The sequence below is a fragment of the Lithobates pipiens genome, unplaced genomic scaffold, assembly GCF_037356315.1.
Source record: "Lithobates pipiens isolate NorthernLeopardFrog02 unplaced genomic scaffold, aLitPip1_a1.2 Scaffold_16, whole genome shotgun sequence".
Lineage (NCBI taxonomy): Eukaryota > Metazoa > Chordata > Amphibia > Anura > Ranidae > Lithobates > Lithobates pipiens.
In genome coordinates this window covers 472,974,043-472,995,693 of record NW_027507748.1, presented here as the reverse complement: position 1 = coordinate 472,995,693, position 21,651 = coordinate 472,974,043, and the positions used below count along the sequence as shown (strand labels likewise).

Genomic DNA, 21,651 nt, shown 5'->3' with positions numbered 1-21,651 from the left:
AACCGAGATGGGTAGCGTTTGAAACAGGTAGAGTAATTTCGGGATGATCGTCATCTTTATTGATGCGATCCAGCCTAGGAGGGTAGATTCGATGTTTTTTCCATGACTGGATCAAATTTCTAATCAAGCAAAAAATAGGGAAGGGAAATTCTCCTGGTATAACGTGGTTAATGTTGGGGTGATGTGTATTCCCAGATATTTCAGGGAGGTACTCTTCCAACGGTAGGAGAAATTTGCCTGCATTGTGTAACTTAGTCTTCCGGGATGTTAAGTGGGAGAGCCTTCCGATTTGGATATATTAATTTTGTATCCCGATAAACCCCCATAGCGATCCAATTCAGCATGGAGGTTGGGGGAAGGACACTCTAGGCTGAGTCAGGGAGAGGATAATATCGTCGGCAAACAGTGAGATTTTAAACTCCTTGCCACTGATGTGTGGGTTGCCTCTGACCGTAGCGGCTCTACACATCGCAAAAAGCAGGGGCGAGAGTGGGCACCCCTGCCGAGTGCCGTTGGTTATCGAGAATGATAGGGATAGGGCAAAGGGGGTCCTCACTTGGGCTGTAGGGAGTAGAGATGTTGGATCGCCCGCAGGAATGGTCCCTTGAAGCCTGCGTATCGGAGCACGGCGAACAGGAAGGGCCAACCGAAACGGTCATAGGCCTTCTCTGCATCCAGGCTAAGTAGCAAGGACACCAAATTCTCCCTGTTTGCCATGTCCACCAGGTTGATGATCTTCCTGGTGTTGTCGCCCGCCTGCCTGAGTGGGACAAATCCCACCTGGTTTTTGTGTATGAGAGATGGAAGGACTACATTCAGGCGGGTGGAGAGTAATTTTGTGAACATTTTTAGGTTACAGTTAAGCAAGGCAATTGGTCTGTAGTTGGCACATAAAATGGGGTCTTTGTCTGGTTTGGGGACCACCATGATAAAGGACTGTTGCATATCTGCTGGTATAGGAGTATCATGGAGGAAAGTGTTGAAGAGTCTACACATATGGGGAGTCAGGATGGGAAAGAAAGTCTTATAATACTAATAAGGCAGTCCATCTGGACCAGGGTATTTACAGGATGGGAGCGCTTTGCTGTGAAGGTTTTAAGGAACCTAAAGAAGAAACAGAAATTTCAGCTGACTCAGGGGGTAGCTTGAAAGAGGCACGAACCATCTCCGTAAGAGATTGTACAAGCCATTTCTCAGATTGTGAGACTGAAAAATCTACCATTGTTTCCTCCACAGAGGAGTAATCAGTTTTCCTTTCTTCCTGATCGCCTGAGGGTAACACCTCATCCTCTACCCACTGTTCCCTTGGTAATGGGTCTGAGATGGGGGAGGGGGCTCTTATACACTCCCTATCCTTTTGGATGGAGAATGCGATTAAAATCGCAAATCTTCCGTCTAGGCCCTGCAGGGCAGAGGAAAATGCATCTTCAGTCACGTATACAGTGGCTGAAATGCGAGAAGCAGCTGCACCAATTGGTCCCAATGACTCACCCGGGCTTGCCATACCTGGTATCTCAGGAGAGGATGACCATGTGGAGGAACGACTGGAGTTCGCAGCACCTGAGGGTGGAATTTTTGGTTCCTTGTGGTGTCTTTTTTGGGAGTCATAGTGCAGAGCACAGAAAAACAGAGCCACTAAGTAAATGCACAACTTGCTGAGCAAATATGAGAAAAAGAAGGGTAGGGTTTGCGCTATGGAGACAATAGTTGGAAATCACAAGAAGCCAAAAATAACGAGAAGCCAAAAAAAAAAATGCTTGGAAGGGAGGCTGCCACTACCAAAAAACTAACAAATGAATGGGTAGGGAAAAGCTATATGAAAATGAGGCGATAGTTACGGCGCTCTCCTATGCTAGTAGAATAAATCGCTTGCTATTCGTAAATGAAAATTGCATGACATAGAAATCGCATAAGGGTTGAATTGCCACTTCAATTTTTAGTGTTGCTGAATCGCAGTGTAAATAATATATATTGGTGCAAAATTTTTTTTATAAACCAAATACAAAACTTATATAGCAGTGAAAAAGACATACGAGAAAAAAATGAAAAAACATTAAAACAACTACTGTGCAAAAAGTGCTAAGGTGCTACTGTGTGAATTGGTGCATCCAGTACCTGATTAGCTTACGTTTACTGTGCTTAAATAAGACTTTTTTTTTTTTTTTTTTTTTAAAGTGCATCAAGAAACCAAAAACGAATTAATTGAAAAAATACTATTCTAGAAGAAATTTTATTTTTTTTTTTTAAAGGAAAAGTTTTGTTTGGAAAAACAATCCTCAAGGAGAGTACAGTCCCTCTGAAAAAAGTTTTATTGTTCCAAGAATTTTTCATAAACCGTCAAAGTGCCTCGTGCTCAGTGCCTTGGTGTATATTGAAAAACAACCGGTGCGTTATCCATGCATGAAGCAAATTGCCGCACACACCAGCTCCCCTGCAGGGGTTAACTCGCCTCCACAGTGTGAAGCCCCTGTGTCGCTATGTAAAGCTGGTCCGGTATGCTGTTCAATTGTTCCTCATTTGCTCATATAAAAAGAGATACAAAGACTTCCATAGTGCAAAACTGTATTATAAATCAATGCCTTTATTGTAAACAAACAGGTGGCTACTCACATACAAGTAGATTAAAACGTTCGTATATTCACAAGGAGTAAAAACACCGCCGCCGCCTTATGAGAGAGAGTGCATGTACGCTAGGCCACACCCTATGCGTTTCGTCATTGGACGTCATCTGGAGCGGCCATCTTGGTACTCCTCTCTCTTATTATAATGCTCGTACTGCACATGCGCAAAAACGCCATGTTAGTTACTGGAGAATGACCTCCCAACGGAGTCTATGTTGCGCAGGCGCGGGCGCAACATCGCCATATTAGATACTGGAAGGAACCTCCAAGCAAAGTATGAGGTGAACAACACGCTGGCTCGTACCGCATTACATCCATCTTACAAATACAATGCCTACATATTACAGCGGCTTAATACACGTGTGCCTGCGCACGGCGGTGTGAATAACATTCGGAACCAGAAAATAAAATAAAAGTTAAAGCAGACCACAACATATTGCATCTTATGCTATTCACTCTACAATTACCATTGTTTCCTATAGAACTAAATGTTATATTAACTATTTGCCTGAACCATATATTAAAATACAGTATTGGGAAACCGTATTAAAAACAGTATAAAAAAATTCTATAAAAATTATAAAAAAAAAAAATTCTAAAAAATTATAGAGAGAATGGAAGGGAGTATTTCATGGTTAATTTATACTAATTCTATTTAAGGTTTATGGCCATATATAAAATATAATTTTTTTAAAGGTATATTCATTGGGGAGATTTGTTTATTCAATAAACCGTATTATTTGCGAGGAAGAGGATGCGTATAGTTTACAGGACATAATTTTTTGTCATATCCATTGTGGAGATTTTTTTACAGAATATTAGGTAATCAGTATCTATATGGGAAAGAGGGTTTGGGATTATATTTCCATATGAATGTTGATCTCAGACTATTCTAAAGGAAGGATAGGGGTAGTATGAATGTTGATCTCAGACTATTCTAAAGGAAGGATAGGGGTAGTAGCTAAAAAGACATTTGAGAAGGGATTAGAGGCCTAGTCTGTTTCAGTTGTATACTAATGGCCATGGATGTTATCTCTTTGTTTGTTCCACATCAAGGTGGGGTTACCTTATACTCAATTTGTTTGGATTTATAAAATTCAATCCTGTCTCACCTGATGTAGCATAGAGTTAGATGCTGTTATTAAATTTAGTGCCCTTGAGGCTCTAGTGCGATGGGCAAATATATGCCCCAATTTTACGGGAGACGTTGGTAGGATAGTGAAACCGGAACATGGAAGAGGAATACATTACTTAATAATTGGTTAGGAAGCAGTTTAAATCTAGTTCTATATTCAAGCCTGCCGGTTGTAATGTGTCCAAGCAAAAAATCCATCTGGTTTCGTTCTGTGATACTTTCACTTTTCTGTCCTCCCCTTTCCAATGTCCCTTAATTTTATCAATACCATAAAAGGTCATGTGTCTAGGGTCTCTCTTGTGGTAGTCCCTGAAGTGCCTGGAGACACTATGATGGTTGTATCCTTTTTTAATATGTTCCCCAATTCTTATATGTAGCGGTCTTGTCGTCCTCCCTACGTACTGTTTCCGACAGGGACATTCAATTACGTAGGTGACAAAGGTGCTGTTACATGTAATGAGTTCATGGATCTTGAATTCTTTTCCATTGGTAGAGGAAGTGAACTGAGATGTTTTCTTGCTGGTTTTTTTACTAGTTCTGCAGGGGAGGCATTTTCCACATCTAAAGAAGCCTTTCAGATTTTCTACAACCCTTATTTGTTTAGGTGGATCAATCACATTTTTAGCTAGTCTGTTCCTGAGAGTGGGTGCTTTCCTATATATAAAAAGCGGTTTCTTTGGTAACACCGTTTTTAGGACTTCATCCGATTGTAGAATAGGCCAGTATTTTCCAAAAATGTGTTCCAGGGCCTTATATTGTCGATTGTACCCTGTCAGGAACGCAACTTCCATTCCTTTTATGTTCTTTTTATGTCGTTTATTTGGTATTTCTTCTAATAGGCTGTTCCTTTCCATTTGGCTCACTTTTCTTTTAAGATCATGCAATTCCTTTGCTCTATATCCCTTATCCACAAAACACTGTATGATGTCATTGGCTTGTTTGTCAAAATTCGCTTGGTTACTGCAATTTCTGTATACTCTCATCAGTTGTCCTTTGGGAATATTGTTTATCCATTTTGGATGATGACAGCTTTTAGTAGGGATGTAACCATTCCTGTCCGTAGCCTTGAAGAAGGTCCGTGTGCCTATTTTACCATCTTGTTTGAAAATCTGTAGATCGAGAAAATCTATACTCTGTATATTCCAATTTCCTGTAAACGAAATGTCGTATGCATTATGGCTGATTTAGTCAAAAAAACTTTCTAATTCTTCCACTGAGCCTTTCCAGACCATGATAATATCATCAATGTACCTACGGTACAGCCTCAGGTTGTTTCTAGGTACACTAAAGACCTGTTCCTCTTCCCATCTGTTAAGGAAGAGGTTTGCCACACTGGGAGCATACTTTGCTCCCATGGCTACACCTTTGGTTTGAGTATAATATGTCCCTTGATACCAAAAGTAGTTGTGCGTCATTGCTAGTTTGAGGCCTTCCACAATAAAATTAATTTGTTATTGCTTAAGATCAGATTGCCATTGCAATGCCCATTCGGTGCTACTTAAAGCATCCTCCTGCCTGATGTTAGTATACAAAGAGTTGACGTCAATGGTGCAACCACCAAACCAAAGAAGGTCTGGCAGAAGCCCAGAAAGGGGCCAACGACAACCAGCCCAATATGAAAATAGGGGTTGGTACCATGCCCCTAATACACCACACATATACCGAGGCACCTTAATAGTTATTCCCCACTCGGAGAACAATTCCCGGACAACCCATATAGAGAAAAATATAGGGGTGGAAACAACCGTTTTTTTCACCGAGAACAAGGACACAGACCCCCGGGCCCGAGAGAATGGAATGGACCCCCATATGGGAGGAAACCTTTCCGTTATCCAACAAGGAACCAACACTATGGGAACCCCTGGCGCAATGGGGGTTGGAACCCCAGATGGACGAACCAGGGGAACAGAAGAGGAAACTACTCCGAACGTCCAGAAGCCAGATGGGAAGAGAGGAGGGAATACATGGACAGAATACTGAGAAGAGAGGTAGAAAACGTAATAGAGGAAAGAGGGGAGGAAAAAAGAAAGAAGAGAACAGTAGGACAGGGTATATATAATTTGAGTAAAGTTACGTTTGATGAGGAAGAACTGAGAATCTTGGATCTAGGTCTCAAATATGCCCCAGATAAAGAATTGGATAAGTTTGAAGTTTTTATAGACCTACAAAAATTCGCAAGAAAGTTGAATATTAAAAAAAAATTTGCCAAAAAAACACACGAAGATTTGAACCGAACAGTGTTTACAAACATTCCAATCTTAAAAACAATTCCACCTTTAATCCAAAGATACAACAAAATTAAAGTATAACAGTTTTTAAAAAAATGGTAGAGAAAGATCTCAAAGACTTGCAGATTAAGAAAACAAAAAGGTAGAGGCCTATGGAAAACTATTAAGCAATTAGAAAAGAAGAAAAATATAGTAATACGTCCGGCAGACAAGGGAGGAGGTTTGGTGATATTGGACAAGGAAGATTACAAAAAGGAAATGGAAAAATTATTGGCTACCAAAGACACTTATAAATAACTGAAGACCTAGCCAAGGAAGGAATATGAGAAACGACTTAAAACATTTGTCAAGAAAGGAGAACAAAAGGGAATATTAAACAAAAAGGAGGCCAAGTACCTAACTCCAAAAGCAGCAAAAACTCCTGTTATTTACTATGTACCGAAAATACACAAGGATGAGACAAACCCCCCAGGAAGATCCATAATTAGTGGCATAGAATCCCTATTCTCAAGATTAGGAGCCTATATTGATGGCTATCTACAACCCCTGGTGGTGGAGGCAAAATCATATCTAAAAGATAGCAAACAACTAATTGCGGAATTAAGAGACATAGAAGATGGGGATATACTAGTCACCATTGACGTCAACTCTTTGTATACTAACATCAGGCAGGAGGATGCTTTAAGTAGCACCGAATGGGCATTGCAACGGCAATCTGATCTTAAGCAGGAACAAATTTATTTTATTGTGGAAGGCCTCAAACTAGCAATGACGCACAACTACTTTTGGTATCAAGGGACATATTATACTCAAACCAAAGGTGTAGCCATGGGAGCAAAGTATGCTCCCAGTGTGGCAAACCTCTTCCTTAACAGATGGGAAGAGGAACAGGTCTTTAGTGTACCTAGAAACAACCTGAGGCTGTACCGTAGGTACATTGATGATATTATCATGGTCTGGAAAGGCTCAGTGGAAGAATTAGAAAGTTTTTTTGACTAAATCAGCCATAATGCATACGACATTTCGTTTACAGGAAATTGGAATATACAGAGTATAAATTTTCTCGATCTACAGATTTTCAAACAAGATGGTAAAATAGGCACACGGACCTTCTTCAAGGCTACGGACAGGAATGGTTACATCCCTACTAAAAGCTGTCATCATCCTAAATGGATAAACAAAATTCCCAAAGGACAACTGATGAGAGTATACAGAAATTGCAGTAACCAAGCGGATTTTGACAAACAAGCCAATGACATCATACAGCGTTTTGTGGATAAGGGATATAGAGCAAAGGAATTACATGATCTTAAAAGAAAAGTGAGCCAAATGGAAAGGAACAGCCTATTAGAAGAAATACCAAATAAACGACATAAAAAGAACGTAAAAGGAATGGAAGTTGCGTTCCTGACAGGGTACAAATCAACAATATAAGGCCCTGGAACACATTTTTAGAAAAAATACTGGCCTATTCTACAATCAGATGAAGTCCTAAAAACAGTGTTACCAAAGAAACCGCTTTTTATATATAGGAAAGCACCCACTCTCAGGAACAGACTAGCTAAACATGTGATTGATCCACCTAAACAAATAAGGGTTGTAGAAAATCTGAAAGGCTTCTTTAGATGTGGAAAATGCCTCCCCTGCAGAACTAGTAAAAAAACCAGCAAGAAAAAATCTCAGTTCACTTCCTCTACCAATGGAAAAGAATTCAAGATCCATGAACTCATTACATGTAACAGCACCTTTGTCACCTACGTAATTGAATGTCCCTGTCGGAAACAGTACGTAGGGAGGACGACAAGACAGCTACATATAAGAATTGGGGAACATATTAAAAAAGGATACAACCATCATAGTGTCTCCAGGCACTTCAGGGACTACCACGAGAGAGACCCTAGACACATGACCTTTTATGGTCTTGATAAAATTAAGGGACATTGGAGAGGGGAGGACAGAAAAGTGAAAGTATCACAGAACGAAACCAGGTGGATTTTTTGCTTGGACACATTACAACCGGCAGGCTTGAATATAGAACTAGATTTAAACTGCTTCCTAACCAATTATTAAGTAATGTATTCCTCTTCCATGTTCCGGTTTCACTATCCTACCAACGTCTCCCGTAAAATTGGGGCATATATTTGCCCATCGCACTAGAGCCTCAAGGGCACTAAATTTAATAACAGCATCCAACTCTATGCTACATCAGGTGAGACAGGATTGAATTTTATAAATCCAGACAAATGGAGTATAAGGTAATCCCACCTTGATGTGGAACAAACAAAGAGATAACATCCATGGCCATTAGTATACAACTGAAACAGACTAGGCCTCTAATCCCTTCTCAAATGTCTCTTTAGCTACTACCCCTATCCTTCCTTTAGAATAGTCTGAGATCAACATTCATACTACCCCTATCCTTCCTTTAGAATAGTCTGAGATCAACATTCATATGGAAATATAATCCCAAACCCTCTTTCCCATATAGATACTGTTTACCTAATATTCTGTAAAACAATCTCCACAATGGATATGACAAAAAATTATGTCCTGTAAACTATACGCATCCTCTTCCTCGCAAATAATACGGTTTATTGAATAAACAAATCTCCCCAATGAATATACCTTTAAAAAAATTATATTTTATATATGGCCATAAACCTTAAATAGAATTAGTATAAATTAACCATGAAATACTCCCTTCCATTCTCTATATCATTTTTTAGAATTTTTTTTTTTATAACTTTTATAGAATTTTTTATACTGTTTTTAATACTGTTTCCCAATACTGTATTTTAATATATGGTTCAGGCAAATAGTTAATATAACATTTAGTTCTATAGGAAACAATGGTAATTGTAGAGTGAATAGCATAAGATGCAATATGTTGTGGTCTGTTTTAACTTTTATTTTATTTTCTGGTTCCGAATGTTATTCACACCGCCGTGCGCAGGCACACGTGTATTAAGCCGCTGTAATATGTATGCATTGTATTTGTAAGATGGATGTAATGCGGTACGAGCCAGCGTGTTGTTCACCTCATACTTTGCTGGGAGGTTCCTTCCAGTATCTAATATGGCGATGTTGCGCCTGCGCAACATAGACTCCGTTGGGAGGTCATTCTCCAGTAACTAACATGGCGTTTTTGCGCACGCGCATGTGCAGTACGAGCATTACACCCTATAATAAGAGAGAGGAGTACCAAGATGGCCGCTCCAGACGACGTCCAATGACGAAACGCATAGGGTGTGGCCTAGCGTACATGCACTCTCTCTCATAAGGCGGCGGCGGTGTTTTTACTCCTTGTGAATATACAAACGTTTTAATCTACTTGTATGTGAGTAGCCACCTGTTTGTTTACAATAAAGGCATTGATTTATAATACAGTTTTGCACTATGGAAGTCTTTGCATCTCTTTTTATATGAGCAAATGAGGAACAATTGAACAGCATACCGGACCAGCTTTACATAGCGACACAGGGGCTTCACACTGTGGAGGCGAGTTAACCCCTGCAGGGGAGCTGGTGAGTGCGGCAATTTGCTTCATGCATGGATAACGCACCGGTTGTTTTTCAATATACACCAAGGCACTGAGCACGAGGCACTTTGACGGTTTATGAAAAATTCTTGGAACAATAAAACTTTTTTCAGAGGGACTGTACTCTCCTTGAGGATTGTTTTTCTAAACAAAACTTTTCCTTTAAAAAAAAAAATAAAAAAAAAAAAATTTCTTCTAGAATAGTATTTTTTCAATTAATTCGTTTTTGGTTTCTTGATGCACTTTAAAAAAAAAAAAAAAAAAGTCTTATTTAAGCACAGTAAACGTAAGCTAATCAGGTACTGGATGCACCAATTCACACAGTAGCACCTTAGCACTCTTTGCACAGTAGTTGTTTAATGTTTTTTTCATTTTTTCTCGTATGTTTTTTTCACTGCTATATAAGTTTTGTATTTGGTTTATAAAAAATATTTTTGCACCAATATATGTTATTTACACTGCGATTCAGCAACACTAAAAATTGAAGTGGCAACTCAACCCTTATGCGATTTCTATGTCATGCCATTTTCATTTACGAATAGCAAGCGATTTATTCTACTAGCATAGGAGAGCGCCGTAACTATCTCCTCATTTTCATATTGCTGAGCAAATAGTCTAGCAAAAGACAATGCTAATAAAGTTTAGCTTTAGTAAATGTTATTTCCTGTAGTGGAAATGTCTGCATCAACCTTACGTGCCCCCAGTGCTCCTGTGTCCTGCGTGTCAGACTCTAGCTGTGAAGAGTCTGCCTCTTGTCCCCAAGCGCCTGCACGCTCCCTGTGGACTTATGACGCCGCGCCTTGAGCCATACTCTTAAGCCACGCCCCTTTGTCACTAAGGATGCCCCCCATTTAACTATCCATAGTTCGTGCATGCGTTTGATACCCTCCTTGAGCGAGAGGGTAGAGAAGGGGAGAAGGGAGGGCTAGGGAGGCAGGAAGTTTGAAAAAAGCTTCTGTTGAGGAAAAAGAAAAAATATATGAAAGCCGCCACACCACTCCCCCCCTACTGTTGAACCTCCCTTCCCCCAGGGGGGAATGTTCTGGATGAGGAATCCCCGCTGGCTTGCTGAAACCCCACACATGCTTTTTAGCTGGGACTTCTGAGCTGACTGAGAAGCAACATACTAGGGAATGCATTTACTCACTCTAATGGAGACTTTAGGCATTTTACAGTTCCTAGGCTTATTCCCTTACCTTCTCCTTGCTGCAGGATACTGCTGTAACAGACAGATCCAAACCGCACCCATCACAGCGGGCTGCAGTAGCAAACCTTCAAGGACTGGGTCCCTATTATAGAGGTTCCACTAACTTGGACCTATATTAGCAACCAGTCAGGCAAAAACTCTAGGTAATGTAGCATGACCAAAAAGTCCTGGGTCCCAGGGCCCAGCACCACGTATCGAAATGCCGTCCACGTGGGAGTTACAGGCAAAACCTTGTGCTTCATATACGAGGCACGGGTACCATCCACCTTGGCCTCAGAGGCCCTTTGGATGGATCCGGTCTATGGAGGCTGTTTAAATCCAACAGGGAACCCTCCAGTGGAGCGCTTCAGAGCACATCTTCACTTGTGACCAACATCTTAGACACTGGCGAAAAAACTGATGTACTCTTGGAAGGAGGAGGGGTTATATAGGAGGTGAACTTCCTGTATTGGGTATACCAGTGTATCACCTGAAGGTGCCTATATACCCACATAGTGATTGCCACTGTGCTGTCTGTCCCACGATGTACATTAAAGAAAACAACCTTCAGTGTCAGAAGGAATAAAAAGGCATATCCCGGGTGGTTTCAAATGGAGATATATGCAACACAGAAAGTACCAAGTTGAGGCCAGATGGATTTAAAAGAGTCTATATACGTGTAACCCCTTGTACAAAGACATGCACCAAGGAATGCAAAGCAACAGGACTCTAAAAGAAGACCACCAAGGCCAAAATCCTACCCTTAAATGTACTCAAGGCTCATCCCTGATCAACTCCAGAAATGTCAGGATGGGACCACAATATACTAATGGGGAAGAAGTCCTCAAGCTTTACACCAGGCAAAATAAGAATGTTAAGTCCTGTGGTAAATCTTCCTTAAAGTCATCATACTAGTCTTTGGCATGGCAGGATAGACAGAATGATGGGCTCGCCTGTGTCTCAGAAACTTGGCTTCAACAGCCATGTCATCAAAGACACACCTTAAAGAAGGATGGAAGATCGAGCATTGAGAAGGGTTGTCAGGTTAATCCAGAAAGGGTAAATTTGCCGTCCACCAAAAAGTTTATGATGTTGTTGGAGTACCACATTTTTCTAGGCCAGGTTGAGGTGATCAGAATCACGAGAATGATCTCCACCCAAATCCTGTGATGTAGGTGAGGCAGAAGCTACGATGGCAGAAAGCATAAATTGGGGACAACTGATCCCATGGTGTCACCAGGGCAATACTCATGGGTTCCTAGTCCTGGATATGAATCTGCAGTTTCACATTAAACCTGGATGCCAGAAGATACACAGCTGTATGCCCCTGCTGTTTTCAGGAGAGAGATGGGGTCATGGCAGAGTTGTGCTGTGTGTGTCCATGGACACAAACAGCCTGGCTTGGGAGTTTTTTTTTTATCTATACAACAATGGTTTGCCTTTCATTTCTATTTTAAACTGAATGAGTTGTTTGTAAAAGATCACTTTTTAAAATCACTTTAAGCCTGTAGATACCCCCTTAAATATCTAAATATCTAAACGGGAAAGTAACCTTGTGAATGCAAAACAGAATGCTTACCTGAATCTCTATGTGACGAGGATTGTCAATGAATTTCTCTATCAACAGACGATCATCTCCAAAGCTTGATGCTGCTTCTTGTGCTGAAAACCTGAATCCCTCCCTATGAAAAAAGTTGGTAAATTAAAGTCGCACGATTTAAAGGGAAAAAAAAATAAATAAATACATATTTGCATTTTGTTGGCATGTAATGGTACCAAATACTACAACAATTATTTTTTTACATTTCAAAATATTCTTATTTTCATTAGTGACATAATAAAAAGCCCCATGTTTCCCTCCTTTTACCCACCTCCCCCCTCCTTTTTTTTTTTTTGGGGGGGGGGGGGGGGGGGATTACATTGGTCATAGCGGCTTTTACCCTTCTATCAATTTTGAATATGTCCATGTGCCCTCCCCTGCGATATGTTTTCCGTTACTTCTTGCTTCAGTATAAAAACGAATGCCTTTCTTGTTGTTCTCATCCCCCTGCCCCATACATGCCAACATTATATATGTTCCCTACAATTGAGCTACATTAATATGTTACATTTGTCACATTGAAAAATTGCACTGTAAAAAAATATATATTTTCTTTGTACTTCTGTCGGCTTCTGACATCCATGAAACTGACACTTTTTATATTACATCTTCTCGTTGTTCTATCTTTATTCTGTAATACCTTGTAGTTCATTGGCTTCTATCTGTACTTATTTGTACCAATATCCTTTTTAACCACTACAGATCCGCGCTATTGCCAAATGACGGCAACAGCGCGGACCTACATTTCCGGGACTACGTCTATTGACGTCGTCCCGGATACGAGCGGCCTGCGCGCCCCCTGAGGGGCGCGCGCGGCGCGCTCTGTGATCGGCGAGTCCGTGAGACTCGCCTGATCACCGATCCGTGCAAGGGGTCGATCCCGACCCCTTATCACGTGATCAGCTGTCAGCCAATGACAGCTGATCATGTGATAGAACGGAGGCGGTAATCGGCTATTATTCCTCCTCGCGCTGACAGCGCGAGGAGAGAAAAAAAAAGCCAATCACCGGCGGCCGTGATCGGGACATCAGTCCCGATCACGGCCAGCAATACAGCTGACCACCTGCCCCCTGCCAGTGCCCACCTGCCCACCGCCGTGCCATCCTGAATAAAAGTAAGTGCCCCCCATCAGTGCCCCCCATCAGTGCCCATAGTGCCCACAGTGCCACCTACAGTGCCACCCACAATGCCACCCACAGTGCCATCCAGCAGTGCCACCAACAGTGCCACCCACAGTGCCCACAATCTGCCTCAAAGGTGCTGCGACCCAGTGCCGCCCATCAGTGCCCAGCAGTGCCGCCCATCAGTGCCCAGCAGTGCCACCTATCAGAGCCACCTATCAGTGCCACCTATCAGTGCCCATCAGTCCCATCTATCAGTGGTACCTATCAGTGCCCATCCGTGCCACCCATCCGTGCCACTTATCCATGCCACCCATCCATGCCATCTTATCTGTGCCCATCTTTGCCCATCAGTGCCGCCTTATCTGTGCCCATCGGTGCCGCCTTATCTGTGCCTATTAGTGCCGCCTTAACTATGCCTATCAGTGCCCACCAGTGCAGCCCATCAGTGCCCACCAATGCAGCCCATCAGTGCCCACCAATGCAGCCCATCAGTGCCCACCAATGCAGCCCATCAGTGCCGCCTAATCAGCGCACTTCAATGAAGGAGAAAAATGACCCGTTTGCAAAATTTTATAACAAACTATTAAAACATGTTTTTTTTTTTTTTTTTTTTTTTGCATCTTTTTTTGTTTGTTTAGCAAAAAATAAAACTCCGAGCTGTAACTAAATACCACCAAAAGAAAGCTCTATTTGTGGGAAAAAAATGATAAAAATTTCATTTGGGTACAGTGTTGTATGCCCGCGCAATTGTCATTCAAAGTGCATCAGCGCTGAAAGCTGAAAATTGGTCTGGGACTGAGGGGGGTTTAAGTGCCCAGTAAGCAAGTGGTTAATTAAATGTTTTTGGAAAAAAATAAATGAATAAAAAGAATAGGGTTGTACATGAGAAATAGTACAACATTAAAACAAATCCCATTGGTTACAATATTTGGCATATGACAAGGACAGAGCATCATGTAGCCTTACCACCAAACAGCGCATATAGGCAGGAAGGCACATAAAAGACACAATCAAAACAGGATAATCATTTTTAATTTGTCTTGCCAGGAGCAGCATGTCCCATACCCCAGTACATATCCAAGAGAAATAAAATTGCTGCATTCTGTGAAGGTGCAAATGCTCATGACGTTAATTCATCCACACACCTCGCCACCTGGCATCTTTCACCCACAAGACTGGACTTAAAGAGATTGAAAAGTCAAATTTTTGTTTTCAATAAAAACAAACATGTTATACTTGCCTGCTCTCTTACATAGGATTTGCACAGAGCAGCCCATATCCGCTTCTTCCCCGGTCCCTCATCTGTGCTCCTCCCTCCTGTTGAGTGCCCCGCAAAACAAGCAGCTTGCTATGGGGGCATCCCAGCCAAGTCACAGCTCCCTGTGTCCATTCAGACAGAGCTGTGGCCCGGCCCTGCCCCCTCTCTCTCCTGAATTGCCGACTGAGTGATAGCAGCGGGAGACAATTGCACCATTGTTGCTGTGTCTCAGCCAATGAGGAGGGAGAGTCTCGAATGGCCGAGACACTCTTGGACATCACTGGTCAGATATGGAGCTCAGGTAAATATTAGGGAGGCTGCTGCACACAAAAGGCTTTTTATCTTAATGCATAAAAAAAAAAAAAACCTTCTGACTTTACAACTCCTTTAATCGCAGAGGTAATAATAAATCCCAGGCTAACAAGTGAAACAAGTTAGGGAGGGGGGGTCCAAGGCAGAGACTCTAAGAGGAAGGTATACTAAAATCAGGCTTTAAAGTTATGTAACACAAAATAGAGTAGGGCAGGATTAGACCTTCTGCCAAGTGTTTGTGGGGGGACCAAGGGACCAAGGGACCTCTTGGTTATTAATAACAGTTCTAATCAAGACAAAATGTAAGGGGAAATCCTAACTTTTACCATTTTCAGTAAATCAAGAGATAAGGGCAAAATTATCCAATGGGGACACATGTTCTGGTGCCAACTACCCCTTACTTTGAAGATATTTTCTATCACTTCCTATTGTAATTCTCCAAGACGGAAAGTTAAGAAAAATCTCCCCAGCAGAAGAAATAATAATTCAGCACACAAATGTATCACCTGCAAACTATGCTGTTAAGGTATGGGAATCTAGAGTTGTATTTCGATTAGCAGGTGGGAGCGTTTAAGGTGTGTTATCAGTAGCCAATGTTATGCCTTTACAAAGAAGAATGGCCTCAAAACATGCACTGGTGATTGCTGTTTGCAGTCAAAAAGTAGAACACAGTAAAAAATAGTCATAAGGAGATTCAACCCTGCCCTCTAAAAAAATAAATAAATAAATGGCTATGAAGCTTTTGGCCTTTTTTTTTTTTTTGCCAAAGCCCCTGAACTCAACTCGATTAAAGCCTGTGTGTCCATGCACACATGGGCTTTAATCAGAGTTATGGAACAGAAGCGTTTAGAGGCAGTCAAAGCTTCTCTCCTGAATGCAAAAGAATTGCATTCAGGGGAGGAGCTTTGGGCATAAAAAATGGCAAACGCCTAAAACACTAGCTTAGCACTTCAGCATTTATTAATTTTAATGGTCGGAATCAAATAAACTCCCAAACACCAAATGCTGCCACACTCTGCTAAACTCACCTAAACGGGTATTTAAAAAAAAAATGCATCTTAGGTGAGTTTTTAACACAGATTTTCTTCTGTGAGCAGAAACTGCATTTAGGCTGCTTTCACACTGGGGCGTTGATGGTAAAACGCGGTGGGGGGAGGAGAAAAGAGGCAGCCGAGCTCTTGTATAGCCAGCCACAAGCATGTGCGACTGCCTATGTCAATCTGTCAGGTGTGTCCAGGAATGGAGTGGGTGAGACCGAAGGTGGACATGAGGCAGCCGAGCTTCTTCTTGTATAGCCAGTCAAAAGCATTGAGTGGCCAGGTGTCTCGGGGGACACAGAGGGGGCAGGACAGAGGCAGCCGAGCTTCTTGAACAGCCAAAGTCATCAGGGCAGCTGGCTATGCAGGTGTTTAAAAAGCCTACTAATAACCTCTGAATTTCTTGGCTGCTAAAATCCCCACGAGGGAATTTTTCAATTATACAAACGTTCCGGGGTGTGCATCACGAGCAGCTCATATATATGCGTTTTTTTCTATTCTATATCTTTTGGGTGGTTAAACACCCGCCCCCATCCCCCTCCTTAACACGTGAGTTGTAAATAGGTGAGCTACAGTTTGTTTTCTTTTTCTTCCCTTTTTGTTTGCCCTTTTTTCTTCCTTCATATATATTATCTTATAACAATTAGTATTTTCCAAGGAGATGAATGGATGACCTTAATGTTTGGTTATGAAACAGATTTTGAACTGGATTGAAACGCAAACCTTTTTCAGAAATTCAATAGAATACTTGAGAAAAAAATCTGAGCTTTTTTGGAACACCAGATCATTTGAACATTATGCCAAGGATAAAATTAACCCATATGGGTTACGAATTAATTTTTTTCCAAACATAACAAATTGGTGAGGAATGAAAATGAGAATGGGAAGGTAACTTACAAAGTAATATAATCAATTGATTTATTGGATAAATAAATCAGCACTCTGGAGTTGGTGCTGGTTCCTTTTAAAGGCCACATGCTACACGCCAAACTGCAGACTAAACTAAAAGAACATTTATGAATATTTAATAAAAATATTCTACAGAAAAAGGAGACAAAGTTTTGAAAGGGATAAGAATGCTTTCACAGAAGGAAAGGCGTATAAATGGAATGCAAATAGTAAGTATTTGAATAGACCTTATAAATCTCCCAAGATCAATCTGTACCAAAGAAGTCTAAATAATATTTCTCAAACAAATTTTCCTTAGTCAACCCATGGCCGCAATTATCCAAATTGAGGCCATGGCCAACAAAAAAATTAGTCGCAACAATAGAGGTTTCTTCAAAGACAATAAGAAATGGACAGTTGATACAGACTTTGAAAATACACAGAGTTCCAATTCTGGTGAGCAACATGAATCTTCACTAGGAATGGAAACAAGACAGAACATAGTGCAGAGAGAATCAGATTCCTCCCTTTCAGATGCATCCAGCATTCCAGGTAACACTCCCTATCCAAACCTGAGAGTACCATCACAAAAGACTTTAAACCAAACACAGGGGACAAGTTCCCCCCAAATAAACAAAAGAGGGAAGGGACTGGAACTATTTCTAGTCCGGACCCAACAAAATCAATAAATGTTGTGAATTTATCTTTGCATTCCCTTACACAGGCAGAAACTCTGGTATTATCACAAGGCCTGAGCTTCTGTTCTTACCAAACTTTGACCTCTTTGAAATAGTGACGGACTAACATCTAACTAATGCTAAAATGCCAATATGAAAAAGAGAGGCGTAGATTTGGACACCACTGATTGGTCAAAATATAGCATGAGAGAATTTAACGTTTTATGCAATTTGGCACTCCTTTTTCAGGAGAGTAATACATCTGATTTGATTGATAAGCTAGACCTTGACAAACTTTGAGGACATCAACAAATCAACACCGACTCCCACCAGTTTGTTCAAAAAACCTTCCATGAAATTTCCATCCCTAAATACGAACCCAAGTGTTGCTATTTTTCAATCAAAGACATTTGTAGTCTGTCCTGTAGGAAGAACATTCCCTCTAATCTGTCCGTGGAAGAAAACCCAAACTCTACAATCCTTACATAACAATGAATCCATTTCGATAAGGTGGACAATGTTGTTCTAATGGACAACCTTGCCTACACTCTGATGTGCATGAAAATTCTGGATAACACAAATTGGTATTGGATCATTCTCATTAGACTTACAAATAAGTACAATCAAGATTTTTATGAGATCGTGGATCGAGCCTACAAATGTGGGATTATATGCAAAGATCTTTTCAAATTCATTAGGACCAAGTACCCTAGTGGTGCCTACCTTTTATAGTTTACCTAAAATCCACAAAAATGTCACCACACTCAGAGGTAGACCAATTATCTCTGGCAATGGAGGCATTTCAGGGAACTTGAGTAGAATTATTGATTCCTATTTACAGCCCCATGTTGTTTCCTTGCTTTCCTTTGTTAAGGATACTATACATGTTCTACAATCAATCAACAAATTTACTATCCCAAAAGGAAAGACTGGCAGCTGTACAGAAAGTCCTACTGCAGGGGTCAATACATGATAGAGCTCCAAATTAGTTCATTCTAAAAGGATTAGACTACATTCTTAATCACAATTCACTTTCTTTTTGACAGTTCTCACTACCTCCAGGTACAAGGCGTAGTGATGGGAATATGTTGTGCCCCATCCTATGCCAATTTGTAACTAGGGGAGTGAGAACAATATCTCTTTGGGGGTGAGGATCTTGTAGAGTACCTGGGCCACATATTTACGTGGCGCAGGTACATCAATGACATCTTCATCACATGGGAGGACACCCTGAAGGAGGTCTTCCAGAAAATTAACATCAACAATTACAATTTAACATTTACAATGGCATATGATAAATTATTACCTTCTTGCATGTCCAAATAATCTGTGACTTGGAAGAATTGGCAGTACTTTGCATTGAAAAAGCATTCTTGGCCTTTTGGCTAAGATCAAGTGTAGCATCTATTCTTATCAGTTGCCAAAGGAGGTGTTGTTCCATCCCTATAGAGAGGGTTTGGTCAGTACTCTCAGATGGCGTAATTAGCATCTGAAAGAATGGTTTTGGTAGGGGTTACTTCGTGCCGCCTGACAGTAAACTGGGGGCCGATGCATGATCGAGTCTGAGCCGTCTGGAATGGTGCTCCTGGTGAGGATGGGTGCTGCTACTGGTCTGACCCAGAGGGTCGAGTGCCTGGTCTTCGGTCCTGGATTGGGGTAGTTCCGGCCCTGGACAGTCTTTCGGGAGGGAATACAGGCTCCTCTCTAGCTGTGGGAGAGGAGCGGTTAGTACTTCCCATATTAATTAGGTAGGAGTGATGGGAGCGACGGTGGAGCCTGATTGCAAAGGACTCTCACCAACCTCCCTGAACTTCATGCCTTCCTGCCAGGGGTCGGGGGCTGCTGTGGTCCGGACCGTTGGTCAGGGCAGTCTTGAAAGCCTTTGGAGTATGTGCCCCTGGCGTTGCATTCCAGGGGTGCCTAAATATCACTGTGAATGAGGGTCACGTTGATTTTGGGCACCACGGTCACTGCAGCATAGCACGCTTTTTTAGCGCCTGCAGCTTGGGCCGGGCCTTTTGGCTGGGACCAGAGGAATTTTTGATTCCTGGCCAGAGGGCCTGGTCATTGTTTCACACAATGACCACTTCTTTCACTCTCCTCTCCACTATCCCTTCCCGACTTTATTTTCTTGTGTGTCACTTCTTGTTTTGTCACTTTTCACGTTTGCTGTGATGAGTAGGGTCACAGGTCCCAGGGCCTGTCCTGAAAGTCTGGGAGGTGGTGGACATGGCCTTCTGGCTTAGTTCGCCATCTCTGAGTTGGGGTCTCCCTTCGGGGCAACGTCACCTAGTATTTGGGCGGATATGTTTTGGCAGACTTTCCAAAGAACGGGGTCTGCCTGGTTTCGGCCAGAAAAATCAATTTTTAAGTGTCCTTGTCCCTGTCTGGAGCCTAACTTCCCAGGGGATACAAGGCAAGGCCCTCTGATTTTAGAGGGCTTGTGTATCCGTCTGCACTTTTTTGTGTCACTCTATGTGTGTGCACATTTTTTTATGCACCGAGTGAAGTTTTTGAGTGTGTTTTGCACGCCACAGGCTTAAAAAAAAAAAAAAAAAAAATAAATAAATAAAAGCACTGCTGGTAATATAGTATGCATGCTGAAAGCTTTCATCCCATCCCCCTTAAACACTTGATCCCCTATGGACATTATCTTTGGTTGCGAAGAAACTGTTCCAATGACGAGCTGTTTACACAAGAAGCGGGAAAACTTCAGGACAGATTACTAGCAGGGGGATATAGTCATTCATGCCTACGGAAGGCCTACAACAAGGCGGTTCGTCACGTCAAAATCTATTTAACCCTTTCACGACAGACTATTTCTGACATTTGGTGTTTACACAATAAAATCCGTATTTTTTGCTAGAAAATTACTTAGAACCCCCAAACACATTATATATATATATATATATATATATACACATACACACACACACACACATATATATATATATATATACATATATATATACATATACACACACACACACACACATATACACACATATACACATCATCTTGGTATCATTCTTTTCAGCGATCTGTTGGCTTTCATATAAAAGCAATCCTAGCTGCTAATTAGCCTCTAGACTGCTTTCACAAGCAGTGGAAGTGAACCCCCCCCCCCCCCCACACCGTCTTCCATGGTTTTCTCTGGCTCTCCTGTCCCAACAGCAAACCTGAGAATGCAGCCATTGGTTCCGTCAGCTGACCATAGACCTGATCAGAGCCCAGAAAAGCTCCAATCATCTCTATGGCCTAAGAAACTAAGCTATGAGCATTTCATGACTTAGATTTCACCGGATGTAAACAGCGCCATTGGTTAATTGGGAAAGCATTTTATCACATCAATCTTGGTGCGGTCAGATGCTTTGAGGGCAGGAGAAGAGATCTAGGGTCTTTTTTTTTTTTAAAGTACCTGTCATTACCTATTGCTATCATAGGGGATATTTACATTCCCAGAGATAAAAAAAAAAAAAAAATGAAAGGAACAGTTTAAAAAATATATAAAAGCATAATAAACAAAAAAGAAGAAAGAAGAAAAACACCCCTGCCCCCCCCCCCGCTCTCACACAAAGGTGAACACAAGTGTCGGTCTGGGGCGTCATATGTAATCAGCAATTGCATCATGCATGTGAGGGATTTCCGCGAAGATCAGATCAAGGGCAGTAATTTTAGCAGTAGACCTCCTCTGTAAATCTAAAATGGTAACCTGTAATGGCTTTTAAAAATGTATGTAGTTTGCCACCGCAGCACGTTTGTGTGCAGTTTTAAAGCATGTCATGTTTGGTATCCATGTACTCTGCCCAAGATCATCTTTTTAATTTCATCAAACATTTGGGCAATATCGCGTGCTTTAGTGCATTACAATTTTAAAAAAGTGTCTCTTTTCCCTAAAAAATTTGTTTGAAAAATCGCTGTGCAAATACTGTGAGAAAAAAAAAAAAAAAACACCCACCATTTTAATCGGTAGGGCCTTTGTTTAAAAAAAAAAAAATGTTTGTCACATGGCTTTATGTCACATGGGTTGGTCACATGGGTTGGTGT

At 41.4% G+C, this 21,651-nt stretch overlaps 1 protein-coding gene across 1 annotated transcript in view; it reads right to left on the bottom strand.

The window, feature by feature from the left end:
- The window catches only part of PCCA (propionyl-CoA carboxylase subunit alpha), a 1,052,859-nt gene that overhangs the window by 692,597 nt on the left and 338,611 nt on the right, over nt 1–21,651 (bottom strand). Inside the window, exon 10 of the mRNA XM_077482961.1 lies at nt 12,288–12,390. Within this exon, the coding sequence (XP_077339087.1) occupies nt 12,288–12,390 (103 nt within the window). The remainder of the gene's footprint in view (nt 1–12,287; nt 12,391–21,651) is intronic.